At 45.5% G+C, this 18,871-nt stretch overlaps 1 protein-coding gene across 1 annotated transcript in view; it reads left to right on the forward strand.

Annotated features, from left to right (window-relative positions):
• LOC139470987 (protocadherin Fat 4-like) overlaps positions 1-18,871 on the forward strand; it is an 83,565-nt gene that overhangs the window by 47,143 nt on the left and 17,551 nt on the right. The window contains exons 16-22 of the mRNA XM_071253302.1: positions 2,788-2,967; positions 3,723-3,900; positions 5,423-5,625; positions 8,828-8,993; positions 9,172-9,333; positions 15,763-15,900; positions 17,251-17,376. Of these exons, the coding sequence (XP_071109403.1) occupies positions 2,788-2,967; positions 3,723-3,900; positions 5,423-5,625; positions 8,828-8,993; positions 9,172-9,333; positions 15,763-15,900; positions 17,251-17,376 (1,153 nt within the window). The remainder of the gene's footprint in view (positions 1-2,787; positions 2,968-3,722; positions 3,901-5,422; positions 5,626-8,827; positions 8,994-9,171; positions 9,334-15,762; positions 15,901-17,250; positions 17,377-18,871) is intronic.

The following is an 18,871-nucleotide window of genomic DNA, read 5'->3' on the forward strand; positions in this document are numbered from 1 at the left end:
CCCATATGTCGTTTAGGTACATGTGTATTTCGGGTTTGTTTGTATTTCGGGCCCATATGTCGTTTAGGTACATGTGTATTTCGGGTTTGTTTGTATTTGGGGCCCATATGTCGTTTAGGTACATGTGTATTTCGGGCCTGTGTGTATTTCGGGCCCATATGACGTCTAGGTACATGTGTATTTCGGGTTTGTTTGTATTTCGGGCCCATATGTCGTTTAGGTACATGTGTATTTCGGGTTTGTTTGTATTTCGGGCCCATATGTCGTTTAGGTACATGTGTATTTCGGGTTTGTTTGTATTTTGGGCCCATATGTCGTCTAGGTACATGTGTATTTCGGGTTTGTTTGTATTTCGGGCCCATATGTCGTTTAGGTACATGTGTATTTCGGGTTTGTTTGTATTTCGGGCCCATATGTCGTTTAGGTACATGTGTATTTCGGGTTTGTTTGTATTTCGGGCCCATATGTCGTTTAGGTACATGTGTATTTCGGGCCTGTGTGTATTTCGGGCCCATATGACGTCTAGGTACATGTGTATTTCGGGTTTGTTTGTATTTCGGGCCCATATGACGTCTAGGTACATGTGTATTTCGGGTTTGTTTGTATTTCGGGCCCATATGACGTTTAGGTACATGTCTATTTTGGGCCCATATGTCGTTTAGGTACATGTGTATTTCGGGTTTGTTTGTATTTCGGGCCCATATGTCGTCTAGGTACATGTGTATTTCGGGTCTGTGTGTATTTCGGGCCCATATGACGTTTAGGTACATGTGTATTTCGGGTTTGTTTGTATTTCGGGCCCATATGTCGTTTAGGTACATGTGTATTTCGGGTTTGTTTGTATTTCGGGCCCATATGTCGTTTAGGTACATGTGTATTTCGGGTTTGTTTGTATTTCGGGCCCATATGTCGTTTAGGTACATGTGTATTTCGGGTTTGTTTGTATTTTGGGCCCATATGTCGTTTAGGTACATGTGTATTTCGGGTTTGTTTGTATTTCGGGCCCATATGTCGTTTAGGTACATGTGTATTTCGGGCCTGTATGTATTTCGGGCCCATATGACGTTTAGGTACATGTGTATTTCGGGTTTGTTTGTATTTCGGGCCCATATGTCGTTTAGGTACATGTGTATTTCGGGTTTGTTTGTATTTCGGGCCCATATGTCGTTTAGGTACATGTGTATTTCGGGTTTGTTTGTATTTTGGGCCCATATGACGTTTAGGTACATGTGTATTTCGGGTTTGTTTGTATTTTGGGCCCATATGACGTTTAGGTACATGTGTATTTCGGGTTTGTTTGTATTTGGGGCCAATATGTCGTTTAGGTACATGTGTATTTCGGGCCTGTGTGTATTTCGGGCCCATATGTCGTTTAGGTACATGTGTATTTCGGGTTTGTTTGTATTTCGGGCCCATATGTCGTCTAGGTACATGTGTATTTCGGGCTTGTGTGTATTTCGGGCCCATATGACGTCTAGGTACATGTGTATTTCGGGTTTGTTTGTATTTCGGGCCCATATGTCGTCTAGGTACATGTGTATTTCGGGTTTGTTTGTATTTCGGGCCCATATGTCGTTTAGGTACATGTGTATTTCGGGTTTGTTTGTATTTCGGGCCCATATGTCGTTTAGGTACATGTGTATTTCGGGTTTGTTTGTATTTCGGGCCCATATGTCGTTTAGGTACATGTGTATTTCGGGTTTGTTTGTATTTCGGGCCCATATGTCGTTTAGGTACATGTGTATTTCGGGCCTGAGCGTATTTTGGGCCCATATGACGTCTAGGTACATGTGTATTTCGGGTTTGTTTGTATTTCGGGCCCATATGTCGTTTAGGTACATGTGTATTTCGGGTTCGTTTGTATTTCGGGCCCATATGACGTTTAGGTACATGTGTATTTCGGGTTTGTTTGTATTTGGGGCCCATATGTCGTTTAGGTACATGTGTATTTCGGGCCTGTGTGTATTTCGGACCCATATGTCGTTTAGGTACATGTGTATTTCGGGCCTGTGTGTATTTCGGGCCCATATGACGTTTAGGTACATGTGTGTTTCGGGCATGTGTGTATTTCGGGCCCATATGACGTCTAGGTACGTGTTTACCTCGGGCCTGTGTGTATTTCGGGCCCATATGACGTTTAGGTACATGTGTGTTTCGGGCATGTGTGTATTTCGGGCCCATATGACGTCTAGGTACGTGTTTACCTCGGGCCTGTGTGTATTTCGGGCCCATATGACGTCTAGGTACATGTGTATTTCGGGCATGTGTGTATTTCGGGCCCATATGACGTCTAGGTACATGTGTATTTCGGGCCTGTGTGTATTTCGGGCCCATATGACGTTTAGGTACATGTGTGTTTCGGGCATGTGTGTATTTCGGGCCCATGTGACGTCTAGGTACATGTGTACCTCGGGCCTGTGTGTATTTCGGGCCCATATGACGTTTAGGTACATGTGTACCTCGGGCCTGTGTGTATTTCGGGCCCATATGACGTCTAGGCACGTGTTTACCTCGGGCATGTGTGTATTTCGGGCCCATATGACATCTAGGTACATGTGTACCTCGGGCCTGTGTGTATTTCGGGCCCATATGACATCTAGGTACGTGTTTACCTCGGGCCTGTGTGTATTTCGGGCCCATATGACGTCTAGGTACGTGTTTACCTCGGGCCTGTGTGTATTTCGGGCCCATATGACGTCTAGGCACGTGTTTACCTCGGGGCAGTGTTTATTTCGGGCCCATATGACGTCTAGGTACGTGATTACCTCGGGCCTGTGTGTGTTTCAGGCCCTGGCATCCAGCGTCGACTTGGGTTTGAAGGTGACAGACACAGACATGGGGGACACGCACTCCTTCCGCGTCCTTGCTCCTCACAGCAGCACCTTCACCATCGATGGAACTACACTCAAGAACCTGGTGCCGATTGACCTGGACGCGGGCGGTTCCCAAACAACTTACGATATAGTGGTGAGCTGCCTCACGTGGTATGAAAGGAAGTCGTCATTCTGCCACTCATCACCTGCACAAATAATCGCCTGTTTGTCATCACAATTTATTCAGTCACTCGTACTTTATATACATCACCTGCCAGTCATCACTTGCTTAGTTATACCATCTTCACGAGGTAAGGAAGTTAACTGACTGTAAAAGACCTGTTATCACTCTAGCCAAAATACGCTGGGCTCGATCGTAGCGCCACCAGTGGCTAATACGAGTTATGTCCCTTCAATGTACCTCCTATTGACAATTAGATTCCATCTCTCATATCACTTACATTTGCTTCAAACAAAATGGCGGCGCCCAGTCAAGACGATCTGATCGACAATTAAACCGTATATTGTAAGAAAACAGGACTTACTTCGCGAAGTGCATCAAATCACGAGAGCACCTTGTTTAAAAACATGAAAGATTTGGAAAATACCTGTTGACGCCGAGTTAGCAGTACAGCAAATCCTGCAAACGACCAAAATCTGCACAAACGTTTACTAACCGGATGTCGATTTCGCTACGCGATTTTGATTGGACTATGCATAGACTCGAAAGTCCAGCCAAAATATAACTCCATATTTCCAGCCTAGTTCGGCAAGGTTGGAAACTTGACTTTTATTGTTAGTTAACTCCCTTGCCCCGGGAAGATGCCTGTTCACTTACTGAAAGTCATCACTTGTTCACTGACGATGTCATCACTTTCCATCACCCAGGTTATTATATGCTTTGTACAGGTTGAGGCCGATGATAAGAATGGGGGCCTTGCGACAACAAACGTGAGCATCATTCTTCAACAAATCAACGACAACACCCCCTACTTTGTCGCCAACGCTTTTAGCAACTGCGTTATCGGACTGGCGTTACCAATTTCGACTGAAATATGCTCTGGCACTGCTAAAGACGATGATGACGGTATGTCATGCGCCTAGTTATAGATCACTACACTAACGTTCTCTAGGAAGACATGAGTTGCAAGCTCTGAGACTCTGTTCCTACTACACAAGAAGCTGCCAAGGCCACTCATCATGTGACCCTTACTAGACAGAGGTATGACACATATGTATGAAAGTGTCAACGCAGAGCATATACGTAAGTCTAGAAGCATCCAAATGAAAATAGGCAATATATAGTTTCACAGGTGGTAAGATACTTAATCAATACGTCACACGTGTGTCGTACAAGGATAACCGTGACCTCTGTCATACCGGAACTACTTTTTTCATTCATAAAAAAGCTCGAGACGTCATTCTATTTGCAACAATGCAGAACTGAAGCAATCTCGTGAAAGCGAGAGACATTTACACACACTTTACTAAACCAAACAAGATAGTCACATGCATCAACATCGCTTTGCATTCTGTATGAGTTATGCACAGAGCTACTACAGACATTATATAATCGAGCTATATCCATTTGCAATGTCCTACTACCGATCGATAGATTGAGGGTTTGAGCATGACGCACCCAACCACTTTCTCGACTTTCAATGTGATTTAACATAAAAGGATAAGCGTGGTGAAATGTAATCAGTTTTAACTATCTGGATATATATCTGGACTTACGTTGGATGCTCCGGTTGTGCCATCAATGTCCCCTTTGAAGCGTTTTTTCGGCACTGTTTCGGGAGATGTTTGTTCATAAATAAACATTCACGACTGCACGACCAGATCACTCAAAGTGAACAGTTCTGATACAAATCATTTAAAAACTCCGTGGAAGTGTGCCTGATTTCTGATTTTGGTGGCCCAGAACAATTGACTTTTTAGATTTTCTAAGAGGTGTTGTGCGTACTAACAACAATGCGCTTGAATTACCATAAGTTGAATATATTCTTTAAAAAGATCTTGAGCGTTGATGCTGCCACGTGTGCATACACAACAGCAGGAACATGTTGTTAATGCGTATGCATAGAAATGTCAACAATGCCCATGCCCATCAATATTCATGCACAACCAGACTTGCAAACGGTTTCAGTTTCATCTGTCAACGAAAGAAAGATTTTCTGTATTTACACTTAAATACATATTTTGACATGGCTAATAAATGAAATACCACATTCATTCTCGCTAGATACCATTTTCGAAACTCGTGAGCTTTCTATGGTATCTAATGAGAATGAGTGCAGTATTCTCTATATGTATACAGTTGAAGCATTTCTCTCCGAATAAGGCATGGCGACAAGGAACGGTTCATGATTGGTAATCTAGCGTGATGTCTTCACCCCAGATGAAATGCTAATTCTGCCTAAAAGTCAAAAAGATTAATCACAAGTTGGCCTAGCCATCCAGACTTAAACGGTAGCTTACCGATAAAGATTTCCGACCAAAGTTAAGAATAACAACGAACAATACACCTACTCCACCACCTGTTTCGGTTTTACTGACATAGGGTTGACATAATGCATCGGAGCTTATTATGAATACCATTGCCACAGAACTCCAGGACAAGAAGTTGACATACTCTATTGGCGCCTCAAGCCATCCTGGAGTGTTCAAGATGGTCGGGAACGGCATCTTCCTGCAGGAGGCTCTGCAGCAATCCTACTACGGGCAGCTGATGAGTGTAGAGGTCATCGCCACAGATGCCGGAACCGACCCCGGGACTCTCGCCGGCTCAGTCAATGTCGCCTTCGAATGGGTAAGTGAACATCTGTACAGTGTCCCTTGGGCTGACAGGCAACCTTCATCCACACTAAAACCCAAACTGTAACCCTTGCCTGCACCTGTTGGAGACACTAAAACCCAAACTGTAACCCTTGCCTGCACTTGTTGCACACACCCTTGACTGCACCTGTTGCAGACACTAAAACCCAAACTGTAACCCTTGCCTGCACCTGTTGCACGCACTAAAACCCCAACTTTAACCCTTGCCTGCACTTGTTGCACACACTCTTGCCTGCACCTGTTGCACACACTAAAACCCCAACTTTAACCCTTGCCTGCACCTGTTGCACACACTAAAACCCAAACTGTAACCCTTGTCTGCACCTGTTGCACACACTAAAACCCCAACTGTAACCCTTGCCTGCACCTGTTGCACACACTAAAACCCCAACTGTAACCCTTGCCTGCACCTGTTGCACACACTAAAACCCCAACTGTAACCCTTGCCTGCACCTGTTGCACACACTAAAACCCCAACTGTAACCCTTGCCTGCACCTGTTGCACACACTAAAACCCCAACTGTAACCCTTGCCTGCACTTGTTGCACACACTCTTGCCTGCACCTGTTGCACACACCCTTGCCTGCACCTGTTGCACACATTAAAACCCAAACTTTAACCCTTGCCTGCACCTGTTGCACACACCCTTGACTGCACCTGTTGCAGACACTAAAACACAAACTGTAACCCTTGCCTGCACCTGTTGCAGACACTAAAACCCAAACTGTAACCCTTGCCTGCACCTGTTGCACACACCTTTGCTTGCACCTGTTGCACACACCCTTGTCTGCACCTGTTGCAGACACTAAAACACAAACTTTAACCTTTGCCTGCACCTGTTGCAGACACTAAAACCCAAACTTTAACCCTTGTCTGCACCTGTTGCAGACACTAAAACCCAAACTTTAACCCTTGCCTGCACCTGTTGCACACACTTAAAACCCAAACTTTAACCCTTGCCTGCACCTGTTGCACACACTTAAACCCAAACTGTAACCCTTGCCTGCACCTGTTGCACACACTAAAACCCCAACTGTAACCCTTGCCTGCACCTATTGCACACACTAAAACCCAAACTGTAACCCTTGCCTGCACCTGTTGCACACTCTAAAACCCAAACTTTAACCTTTGCCTGCACCTGTTGCAGACACTAAAACTTAAACTTTAACCCTTGTCTGCACCTGTTGCACACACTAAAACCCAAACTTTAACCCTTGCCTGCACCTGTTGCACACACTTAAAACCCAAACTGTAACCCTTGCCTGCACCTGTTGCAGACACTAAAACCCAAACTTTAACCCTTGTCTGCACCTGTTGCAGACACTAAAACCCCAACTGTAACCCTTGCCTGCACCTGTTGCACACACTAAAACACAAACTGTAACCCTTGCCTGCACCTATTGCACACACTAAAACCCAAACTGTAACCCTTGCCTTCACCTGTTGCACACACTAAAACCCAAACTGTAACCCTTGCCTGCACCTGTTGCACACACTAAAACCCTAACTTTAACCCTTGCCTACACCTGCTGCTGACACTAAAACCCAAAGTTTAACCCTTGCCTGTTCCTGTTGTAGACACTGAACCCGAAGCTTCATTCCAACGCCAACTCCCAACACAAATACTTTCTGCACATGTCATACGCACTGAAACCCTCACCATAACTCACAACTCCCAACACTAAGACTTCCTGCACCCACCATACGCACTGCAACCCTTACCCTGCAATGACCACTTCTTACCCTTATTGACCACTTCTGTGAAACCGTCGGTGGCACGACCTTTGCCCTATCTACGACCGCAGCCAATTATTGCACTAGTTATTCACTTATCCGCAATATAGGTTCAAGTGGATCTGTATCTGTGAAAACAAGGCGCCCATCCGAAAAACTTCCATGTGCGTTGGGGAGGGGGGCAGGGGTGGCCCAGTCGTCTAAGGTGACGCGATTCGATGTACAGAGTTAAGCACCATACCTGTGCTCGTGGGTTTCACCGAAGTGGTAAACGTCTAAGACCTGCACAACTTCCAGCTTTCCTCCCACATTAAGCTGACAAGCGATATAACTAGAATACTTTTAAAAGCGGCGTTAAACTCAACTCACTCACTCCATGTACGTTTCCTCATGTGGCCAATTACAACATATGTAATCACTTACATCTGTGTCAGAACAAGGCGCCCACCTGTACAGCTCCCACATAGTTAATCACTTACATCTGTGTCAGAACAAGGCGCCCACCTGTACAGCTCCCACATAGTTAATCACTTACATCTGTGTCAGAACAAGGCGCCCACCTGTACAGCTCCACCATATGTAATCACTTACATCTGTGTCAGAACAAGGCGCCCACCTGTACAGCTCCCACATAGGTAATCACTTGCATCTGTGTCAGAACAAGGCTCCCACCTGTACAGCTCCACCATATGTAATCACTTACATCTGTGTCAGAACAAGGCGCCCACCTGTACAGCTCCCACATAGGTAATCACTTACATTTGTGTCAGAACAAGGCGCCCGCCTGTACAGCTCCCACATAGGTAATCACTTACATCTGTGTCAGGACAAGGCGCCCACCTGTACAGCTCCCACATATGTAATCACTTACATTTGTGTCAGAACAAGGCGCCGACCTGTACAGCTCCCACACAGGCAATCACTTGCATTTGTGTCAGGACAAGGCGCCCACCTGTACAGCTCCACCATATGTAATCACTTACATCTGTGTCAGAACAAGGCGCCCACCTGTACAGCTCCCACATAGATAATCACTTACATTTGTGTCAGGACAAGGCTCCCACCTGTACAGCTCCACCATATGTAATCACTTACATTTGTGTCAGAACAAGGCGCCCACCTGTACAGCTCCCACATATGTAATCACTTACATTTGTGTCAGAACAAGGCGCCCACCTGTACAGCTCCCACATAGGTAATCACTTACATCTGTGTCAGAACAAGGCGCCCACCTGTACAGCTCCCACATAGGTAATCACTTACATCTGTGTCAGAACAAGGCGCCCACCTGTACAGCTCCCACATAGGTAATCACTTACATCTGTGTCAGAACAAGGCGCCCACCGGTACAGCTCCCACATAGGTAATCACTTACATTTGTGTCAGAACAAGGCGCCCACCTGTACAGCTCCACCATATGTCATCACTTACATTTGTGTCAGAACAAGGCGCCCACCTGTACAGCTCCCACGGGACTCCAGCTACCGGAGGACGCCACATCTAAGGACATCCCAAGGTCGGACATCACAGCAACAGACCCAGAGACGGCCGACACCGTCACTATCGCCTTGGCGTGCTCACCAGGCACCACCGAGTTCGCTGTACAGAGTGAGTCGCCACATTGTTATCACGGGAAATTAACCACATAACCAAATAATTGCAAACTGTATTTTAATCATCGTTTTATTTGAAGTTATCTTTACTACAGTAGAACATCTGCTTTATATTTCTATAACTGTCCTGTACCCATGCTCTGACTGTGAAAAACCGTGTTCTATGTTGTCAGACAAGAAGGTCCACTATTCCGGGTCCCCCGCCCTGTCTTTCAAGAACACCCCCTCCTACACGTGTGTTCTGACATGCACCGATGGAAATGGAGGAAAGGACGAGAGGAATTTCACAATCACAATCACTAAGAACAAACCGCCTAATCCATCTTGTAGTGCAAGTATGTAAATATTGACAAATCCTTCCCAGTTTGGATCAAAATATTATGATCATGATAAAATGTTTTTTGGATCTACTGTGACTGAATGATTTCTTGTTCCACTGTGACTGAATGCTTTCTTGTTCCACTGTGACTGAATGCTTTCTTGTTCTACTGTGACTGAATGCTTTCTTGTTCTACTGTGACTGAATGCTTTCTTGTTCTACTGTGACCGAATGCGTTCTTGTTCTACTATGACTGAATGCTTTCTTGTTCTACTGTGACTGAATGCTTTCTTGTTCTACTGTGACTGAATGCTTTCTTGTTTCACTGTGATACAATGCTTTCTTGTTCTACTGTGACTGAAGGCGTTCTTGTTCTACTATGACTGAATGCTTTCTTGTTCTATTGTGACTGAATGCTTTCTTGTTCTACTGTGACTGAATGCTTTCTTGTTCTATTGTGACTGAATGCTTTCTTGTTCTACTGTGACTGAATGCTTTCTTGTTCTACTGGACTGAATGCTTTCTTGTTCCACTATGACTGAATGCTTTCTAGTTCCACTGTGACTGAATGCTTTCTAGTTCTACTGTGACTGGACGCTTTCTTGTTCCACTGTGACTGAATGCTTTCTTTTCTGTTGTGCCAGAATAAATTTTTGTTCCACTATGTCTGAATGCTTTCTTGTTCCACTGTGACAGAATGCTTTCTTGTTCCACTATGACTGAATGCTTTCTTGTTTCACTGTGATACAATGCTTTCTTGTTCTACTGTGACTGAATGTGTTTTTGTTCTATTGTACCAGAATAATTATTTGTTCCACTTTGACAGTATACTTTCTTGTTCCACTGTGACAGAATGCTTTCTTGTTCCACTGTGACTGAATGCTTTCTTGTTCCACTGTGATTGAATGCTTTCTTGTGTTCTTTTGTGACTGAATGCTTTCTTGTTCCACTGTGACTGAATGCTTTCTTGTTCTACTGTGACTGAATGCTTTCTTGTTCCACTATGACTGAACGCTTTCTTGTTCCACTGTGATTGAATGCTTTCTTATCCTGCTGTGACTGAATAATTTCTTGTTCTATTGTGCAAGAATGCTTTCTTATTCCACTGTGATTGAATGCTTTCTTATCCTGCTGTGACTGAATAATTTCTTGTTCTATTGAGCAAGAATGCTTTCTTGTTCTACTGTGATTGAATGCTTTCTTATCCTGCTGTGACTGAATGATTTCTTTTTCTTTTGTGCAAGAATAATTTCTTGTTCCACTGTGACTGAATGCTTTCTTGTTCCACTATGACTGAATGCTTTCTTGTTCCACTATGACTGAATGCTTTCTTGTTTCACTGTGATACAATGCCTTCTTGTTCTACTGTGACTGAATGTTTTTTTGTTCTATTGTACCAGAATAATTATTTGTTCCACTTTGACAGTATACTTTCTTGTTCCACTGTGACTGAATGCTTTCTTGTTCTACTCTGACTGAATGCTTTCTTGTTCTACTGTGACTGAATGCTTTCTTGTTCCACTGTGACTGAATGCTTTCTTGTTCTACTGTGACTGAATGCTTTCTTGTTCCACTGTGATTGAATGCTTTCTTATCCTGCTGTGACTGAATGATTTCTTTTCTTTTATGCAAGAATAACTTCTTGTTCTACTGTGACTGAATACTTTCTTGTTCCACTATGACTGAATGCTTTCTTGTTCCACTATGACTGAATGCTTTCTTGTTTCACTGTGATACAATGCTTTCTTGTTCTACTGTGACTGAATGTTTTTTTGCTCTATTGTACCAGAATAATTATTTGTTCCACTTTGACAGTATACTTTCTTGTTCCACTGTGACTGAATGCTTTCTTGTTCCACTGTGACTGAATGCTTTCTTGTTCTACTGTGACTGAATGCTTTCTTGTTCCACTGTGACTGAATGCTTTCTAGTTCTACTGTGACTGAATGCTTTCTTGTTCCACTGTGACTGAATGCTTTCTTGTTCTATTGTGCAAGAATACTTTCTTGTTCCACTGTGACTGAATGCTGTCTTGTTCCACTATGACTGAATGCTTTCTTGTTCCACTGTGACAGAATGCTTTCTTGTTCCACTGTGACTGAATGCTTTCTTGTTCTACTGTGACTGAATGCTTTCTTGTTCCACTGTGACTGAATGCTTTCTTGTTCTATTGTGCAAGAATACTTTCTTGTTCCACTGTGACTGAATGCTTTCTTGTTCCACTGTGATTGAATGCTTTCTTGTGTTCTTTTGTGACTGAATGCTTTCTTGTTCCACTGTGACTGAATGCTTTCTTGTTCTACTGTGACTGAATGCTTTCTTGTTCCACTATGACTGAACGCTTTCTTGTTCCACTGTGATTGAATGCTTTCTTATCCTGCTGTGACTGAATAATTTCTTGTTCTATTGTGCAAGAATGCTTTCTTATTCCACTGTGATTGAATGCTTTCTTATCCTGCTGTGACTGAATAATTTCTTGTTCTATTGTGCAAGAATGCTTTCTTGTTCTACTGTGATTGAATGCTTTCTTATCCTGCTGTGACTGAATGATTTCTTTTTCTTTTGTGCAAGAATAATTTCTTGTTCCACTGTGACTGAATGCTTTCTTGTTCCACTATGACTGAATGCTTTCTTGTTCCACTATGACTGAATGCTTTCTTGTTTCACTGTGATACAATGCCTTCTTGTTCTACTGTGACTGAATGTTTTTTTGTTCTATTGTACCAGAATAATTATTTGTTCCACTTTGACAGTATACTTTCTTGTTCCACTGTGACTGAATGCTTTCTTGTTCTACTCTGACTGAATGCTTTCTTGTTCTACTGTGACTGAATGCTTTCTTGTTCCACTGTGACTGAATGCTTTCTTGTTCTACTGTGACTGAATGCTTTCTTGTTCCACTGTGATTGAATGCTTTCTTATCCTGCTGTGACTGAATGATGTCTTTTCTTTCATGCAAGAATAACTTCTTGTTCTACTGTGACTGAATACTTTCTTGTTCCACTATGACTGAATGCTTTCTTGTTCCACTATGACTGAATGCTTTCTTGTTTCACTGTGATACAATACTTTCTTGTTCTACTGTGACTGAATGTTTTTTTGTTCTATTGTACCAGAATAATTATTTGTTCCACTTTGACAGTATACTTTCTTGTTCCACTGTGACTGAATGCTTTCTTGTTCCACTGTGACTGAATGCTTTCTTGTTCTACTGTGACTGAATGCTTTCTTGTTCCACTGTGACTGAATGCTGTCTTGTTCTACTGTGACTGAATGCTTTCTTGTTCCACTGTGACTGAATGCTTTCTTGTTCTATTGTGCAAGAATACTTTCTTGTTCTACTGTGACTGAATGCTTTCTTGTTCCACTATGACTGAATGCTTTCTTGTTCCACTGTGACAGAATGCTGTCTTGTTCCACTATGACTGAATGCTGTCTTGTTCCACTATGACTGAATGCTTTCTTGTTCCACTGTGACAGAATGCTGTCTTGTTCCACTATGACTGAATGCTTTCTTGTTCCACTGTGATAGAATGCTTTCTTGTTCCACTATGACTGAATGCTTTCTTGTTCTACTGTGACTGAACGCTTTCTTGTTCCACTGTGACAAAATACTTTCTTCTTCCACTGTGACTGAATGTCTGCCTTGCTCTCTTGTCAGAATAATTTTTTGTTCCACTGTGACCGAATACTTTCTTGTTCCACTGTGACTGAATACTTTCTTGTTTTACTGTGATTGAATGCTTTCTTATTCTACTGTGATTGAATGCTTTCTTGTTCCACTGTGATTGAATTCTTTCTTATTCTACTGTGACTGAATGCTTTCTTGCTCGCTTGTCAGAATAATGTTTTGTTCCAATATGACAGAATACTTTCTAGTTCTACTGTGGCTGAATGCGTTCTTGTTCCACTGTGACTGAATACTTTCTTGTTCCGCTGTGACTTAATGCTTTCTTATTCTACTGTGACTGAATGCTTTCTTGTTCCACTGTGACTGAATGCTTTCTTGTTCCACTGTGACTGAATGCTTTCTTGTTACACTGTGACTGAATACTTTCTTATTCTACTGTGACTACTCCGATATAACCACTACAAGCATCATATATCGCAAGTTCTATAAACCACATGTGTATTTATCGCTTCACATTAGATATTACCACGACAAAAGCCTCTACCAATACTTTGCCAAGCACCGGATGATGTTCGCTTCGTGTCCTGACAGTTGACTTGAGGTACTGGTCCCCTTATGGTTTGCCTGCCAAGATGGTTTCACAAATGTTCGATGGATTTAATGTGAGGAGAACATGCAATTGCGAGACAGACATGTTCATGTTGTTGATGAAGGCCTGCAAATAGCGTTGTCATGTTGGAAGAGTACACGGTCTGTCTGTTGTTGCAGACCTGCGTCAGCCTTCCAGTTTGTGGTTCTGTGTCGCCTTGATGGAAGAGTATACCACGTGGATGTTGTTGCAGCTTGTGGTGTAGTGTTGTCTTGTTGGAAGAGTATACCACATGGCTGTTGTTGCAGTTTGTGGTGTAGCGTTCTCTTGTTGGAAGAGTATACCGCATGGCTGTTGTTTCAGTTTGTGGTCTAGTGTTGTCTTCTTGAAAGAGTATACCACGTGGATGTTGTTGCAGTTTGTAGTGTAGCGTTGTCTTGTTGCAGTTTGTGGTCTAGTGTTGTCTTCTTGAAAGAGTATACCACGTGGATGTTGTTGCAGTTTGTAGTGTAGCGTTGTCTTGTTGGAAGAGTATACGGTATGTCTGTTGTTGTAGTCATGCGTCAACCTTCCAGTTTGTGGCCTAGTGTTGTCTTGTTGGAAGAATATACCACGTGGATGTTGTTTCAGTTGGTGATGTAGCATTGTCTTGTTGGAAGAGTATACCACTTGGTTGTTGTTGCATTTTGTGATGTAGCGTTGTATATTTGTGGAAGAGTATACCACGCGGCTGTTGTTGCAGTTTGTGGTCCTGTGTTGTTTTGTTGGAAGAGTATAACACGTGCATGTTGTTGCAGTTTGCGGTCTAGTGTTGTCTTTTTGGAAGAATATACCACGTGGTTGCTGTTGCAGTTTGTGACGTATCGTTGTCTTGTTTGAAGAGTATACCACGTGGCTGTTGTTCCAGTTTATGGTCTAGTGTTGTCTTGTTGGAAGAGTATACCACGTGTATGTTGTTGCAGTTTGTGGTCTAGTGTTGTCTTGTTGGAAGAGTATACCACGTGGCTGTTGTTGCAGTTTGTGGTCTTGTGTTGTTTTGTTGGAAGAGTATACCACGTGGATGTTGTTGCAGTCATGCGTAAGCCTTCCAGTTTGTGGTCTAGTGTTGTCTTGTTGGAAGAATATACCACGTGGCTGTTGTTGCAGTTTGTAGTGTAGCGTTATCTTGTTGAAAGAGTATACCACGTGGATGTTGTTGCAGTTAGTGGTCTAGCATTGTCTTGATGGAAGAGTATACCACGTGGCTTTTGTTCCAGTTTGTCGTGTAGTCTTGTCTTTTATTGAGAGTATTTGGTTTGGCTGTGTGAACTTCACATCGATACCTCATCCTCCGCTTCCTCCATACGTCTTAACCTCCTGGAGAAGTGAGTGAGTGAGTGAGCATGCTTTTACGCCGCTTTAAGCAACATTCCAGCAATATCAATATTCCGGGGATACCGGAAATGGGCTTTACACAACGAATTCGGGCATTCAGCGTGACGAGCGAACGCTTTAACTACTAGGTTACCCATCTCTCTCCCCCCCCCCCCCCCCCCCCCCACCCACCCCCCCCCACCCTCCCCTCTCCCCTTCTTGACACAGACAGGCGCTACACTTTGATCTTGATGTCTGGATACAAGTTGCCGACTATCAGCTCTGAACAGGCAATACCTGCTCTCGTCAGAACAAAACTCGTCCCCAGTTCCGCAATTGTCTACGGCCACGCTCCTGCCCATCTCAGTCTGCCACGTCAGTGTCGTTGCGTAAAGGCCACGCGGTGGGGTCGACGTGCTCTGATACCATGTTCCCTCAATCTTGCGTTGATCCAGCCTCAACAGTCCTAGCCATCGCACTTCTTCGGCCTTTGTGAAGCCTGTGTCACTGCTGATGACTTGTGAACTTACAACGTCTCTTTCAGCCTGAGAGGACATTTGTTGATACTGTCAGTATATGTTTCATGGACGTCAATATATTTTTTGTTGCCAAATTGTCCTTCGCGTTTATCTATACTTTTCCATGAGAGTCAGTGATGCAGAGGGACGTTTTTTCGGAGGACGCCGAAATCCCTCCCGACAAGCGTTCTATAACATGTATATGTATCGATAAATCACAGGTGTATTAATTGCCATGATATAATGTGGGTATTTCTCCGGCAATATTTATATCTTTATCATATTTTGGGTCCAATGGGTTGTTTTGATTAGGGCAAGTGTAAGTCCACTGTTATGGCGATGATGTTATTTCAGTGACCGAGACGACAGATGCGAAAACGGTGATCAAAGGCGACCGCATTCTGACGTTCCCTAGCGACGACCCCGAGAATGACGACATCACCTACTCCATTCTGATGAGTCCCGCGTCCTCACTGTTCCAGGTCAATCCAGGTAAGCACACTCACAGGGACCAGTGCACCTGCTCCTCCTTCTCCAAGCACCCCCCCACACCTGCTCCTCCTTCTCCCAGCACCTCCCCACACCTGCTCCTCCTCTCAGTTCCTCCTTACACCTGGTCTTCCCTTTTTCAGCTCCTCCTTCTCCCAGCACCCCCCCCCCACACTTGCTCCTCCTTCTCCCAGCATCTCCCCAAACATGCTCCTCCTTCTCCCAGCTCCTCCTTCTACCTGCCCCCCCCCCTTGCACCTGCTCCTCCTTCCACCTGCCCCCTTGCACCTGCTCCTCCTTCTACCTGCCCCCTTGCACCTGCTACTCCTTCTCCCAGCTGCTGCTTACACCTGCTCCTTCTTCCACCTGCCCCCCCCCCTTGCACCAGCTCCTCCTTCTCCCAGCTCCTCCTTCTACCTGCCCCCTTGCACCTGCTCCTCCTTCTACCTGCCCCCCCTTGCACCTGCTCCTCCTTCTACCTGCCCCCCCCCCCCCCCTTGCACCTTCTCCCTACGCTCCCCCTTGCACCTGCTCCTCCTTCTCCCAGCACCTCCCCCTACACCTGCTCCTTCTTCCACCTGCCCCCCCCCCCCCCCTTGCACCTGCTCCTCCTTCTCCAAGCTCCTCCGTACACGTGTTCCTTCTTACACCTGCTCCTTCTTCCGAGTGCTCCTCCTTCAAAGTGCTCCTCCGTATACATGCTACACCTTACACCTGCTCCTAACTTACACCTGCTCCTCCTTACTCCTGCTTCTCCTTACTCCTGCTGCACGCGCTTTTCCGTCCACGTGCTCCTGATGCCACGTGCTCCTCCTTGCACCCGCTACTTCTGCACACGTCCATACGTACAGGTGTTCTTCCATAGAGAAAGTGTTACAATCCACTCTGTCACTGAGCCTGGCAACACGGTCCTTTAAGTGGCCTCCTACTACAAGCACCCTGTGATGCTGGGGGCTTCAGAACCGATGATCTTACAATAGCACTACAGTGATTCTTTTCGTATAGACAATCCATTTGTGCTACACTTATCTCATGCTAACAGGGTTAGAAATAACAGGTTCACAAACAAACAGCGTCTCTTACTAAAAACATCCAATGGTAACAGCGTCACTCAATAACATCCTTAAATGCTCACGGCGTCACTTACTAACTACCAACATGCAATTCTAACAGCGTCACTCACTACCAACGTGCAATGCTAACAACATCACTTGCTCACAGCCGCCGATGCTAACAGCGCCACTTACTAGCAACATCCAATGCTAACAGCATCACATACCAACGCGACACCGTCATCCGCGTGAGCCTTCCAACTTTGTATTTCTCTACATTTACTCCAAAATTCCCTTGCAGACACCGGGGTACTGACGGCAAGTGCAGATCTGAAAAACCAGAAGGCTGATTTCGTACAGATCACGGCAACACTGAGTGACCCTTTTGAGAATACGGCCGTGTGCAAAGCTTTCATCACCATAAACAGTAAGTACCTGGACGATGTAGTCGGATGTATGTCACCTGGCAAGGGGTAATTGGTCGTGTGATATCTGTGTGAGGGTCGTGGTGCGTGTGTTACGCGGGAATGTTGCCGTGCGTGTGTTACCTGACAGAGCGTTGCCGTTCGTGTGTTACCTGGGAGAGCGTCACCAGGTTTATGTTACCGTCACCAGGTTTATGTTACCGTCACCAGGAGCGTCACCAGGTGTGTGTTACCTGGGAATGTTACCGTGCGTGTGTTACCTGGGAGAGTGTCGTCGTGCGTGTGTTACCTGGGAGAGTGTCGTCGTGCGTGTGTTACCTGGGAGAGTGTCGTCGTGCGTGTGTGTTACCTGGGAGAGCGTCACCATGTGTGTGCTACCTGGGAGAGTGTCGTCGTGCGTGTGTTACCTGGGAGAGTGTCGGCGTGCGTGTGTAACCTGGGAGAGTGTCGGCGTGCGTGTGTAACCTGGGAGAGTGTCGTCGTGCGTGTGTAACCTGGGAGAGTGTCGTCGTGCGTGTGTTACCTGGGAGAGTGTCATCGTGCGTGTGTAACCTGGGAGAGTGTCGGCGTGCGGGTGTTACCTGGGAGAGAGTCGTCGTACGTGTGTAACCTGGGAGACTGTCGTCGTGCGTGTGTTACCTGGCAGAGTGTCGGCGTGGGGTGTTACCTGGAAGAGTGTCGTCGTGCGTGTGTAGAGCCTGGGAGAGAGTCGGCGTGGGGGTGTTACCTGGGAGGGCGTCGTCGTGCGTGTGTTACCTTGGAGAGAGTCGTCGTGCGTGTGTATAGCGTGGGAGTGTGTCGTCGTGCGTGTGAATAGCGTGGGAGAGTGTCGTCGTGCGTGTGTATAGCCTGGGAGAGCGTCGTCGTGCGTGTGTATAGCCTGGGAGAGTGTCGTCGTGCGTGTGTAACCTGGGAGAGAGTCGTCGTGCGTGTGTCACCTGGGAGAGTGTCGTCGTGCGTGTGTTACCTGGCAGAGTGTCGGCGTGGGGGTGTTACCTGGAAGAGTGTCGTCGTGCGTGTGTATAGCCTGGGAGAGAGTCGGCGTGGGGGTGTTACCTGGGAGGGTGTCGTCGTGCGTGTGTTACCTTGGAGAGTGTCGTCGTGCGTGTGTATAGCCTGGGAGAGTGTCGTCGTGCGTGTGTATAGCCTGGGAGAGTGTCGTCGTGCGTGTGTATAGCCTGGGAGAGTGTCGTCGTGCGTGTGTATAGCCTGGGAGAGTGTTGTCGTGCGTGTGTAACCTGGGAGAGAGTCGTCGTGCATGTGTTACCTGGGAGAGTGTCGTCGTGCGTGTGTTACGTGGGAGAGTGTCGTCGTGAGTGTGTATAGCCTGGGAGTGTGTCGTCGTGCGTGTGTTACCTGGGAGAGTGTCGTCGTGCGCGAGTTACCAGGGAGAGTGTCGTCGTGCGTGTGTATAGCCTGGGAGTGTGTCGTCGTGCGTGTGTATAACCTGGGAGAGTGTCGTCGTGCATGTGTATAGCCTGGGAGAGTGTCGTCGTG

This window comes from Haliotis cracherodii, unplaced genomic scaffold (assembly GCF_022045235.1).
Source record: "Haliotis cracherodii isolate W230 unplaced genomic scaffold, xgHalCrac1.p SCAF_1, whole genome shotgun sequence".
NCBI classification, from domain to species: domain Eukaryota; kingdom Metazoa; phylum Mollusca; class Gastropoda; order Lepetellida; family Haliotidae; genus Haliotis; species Haliotis cracherodii.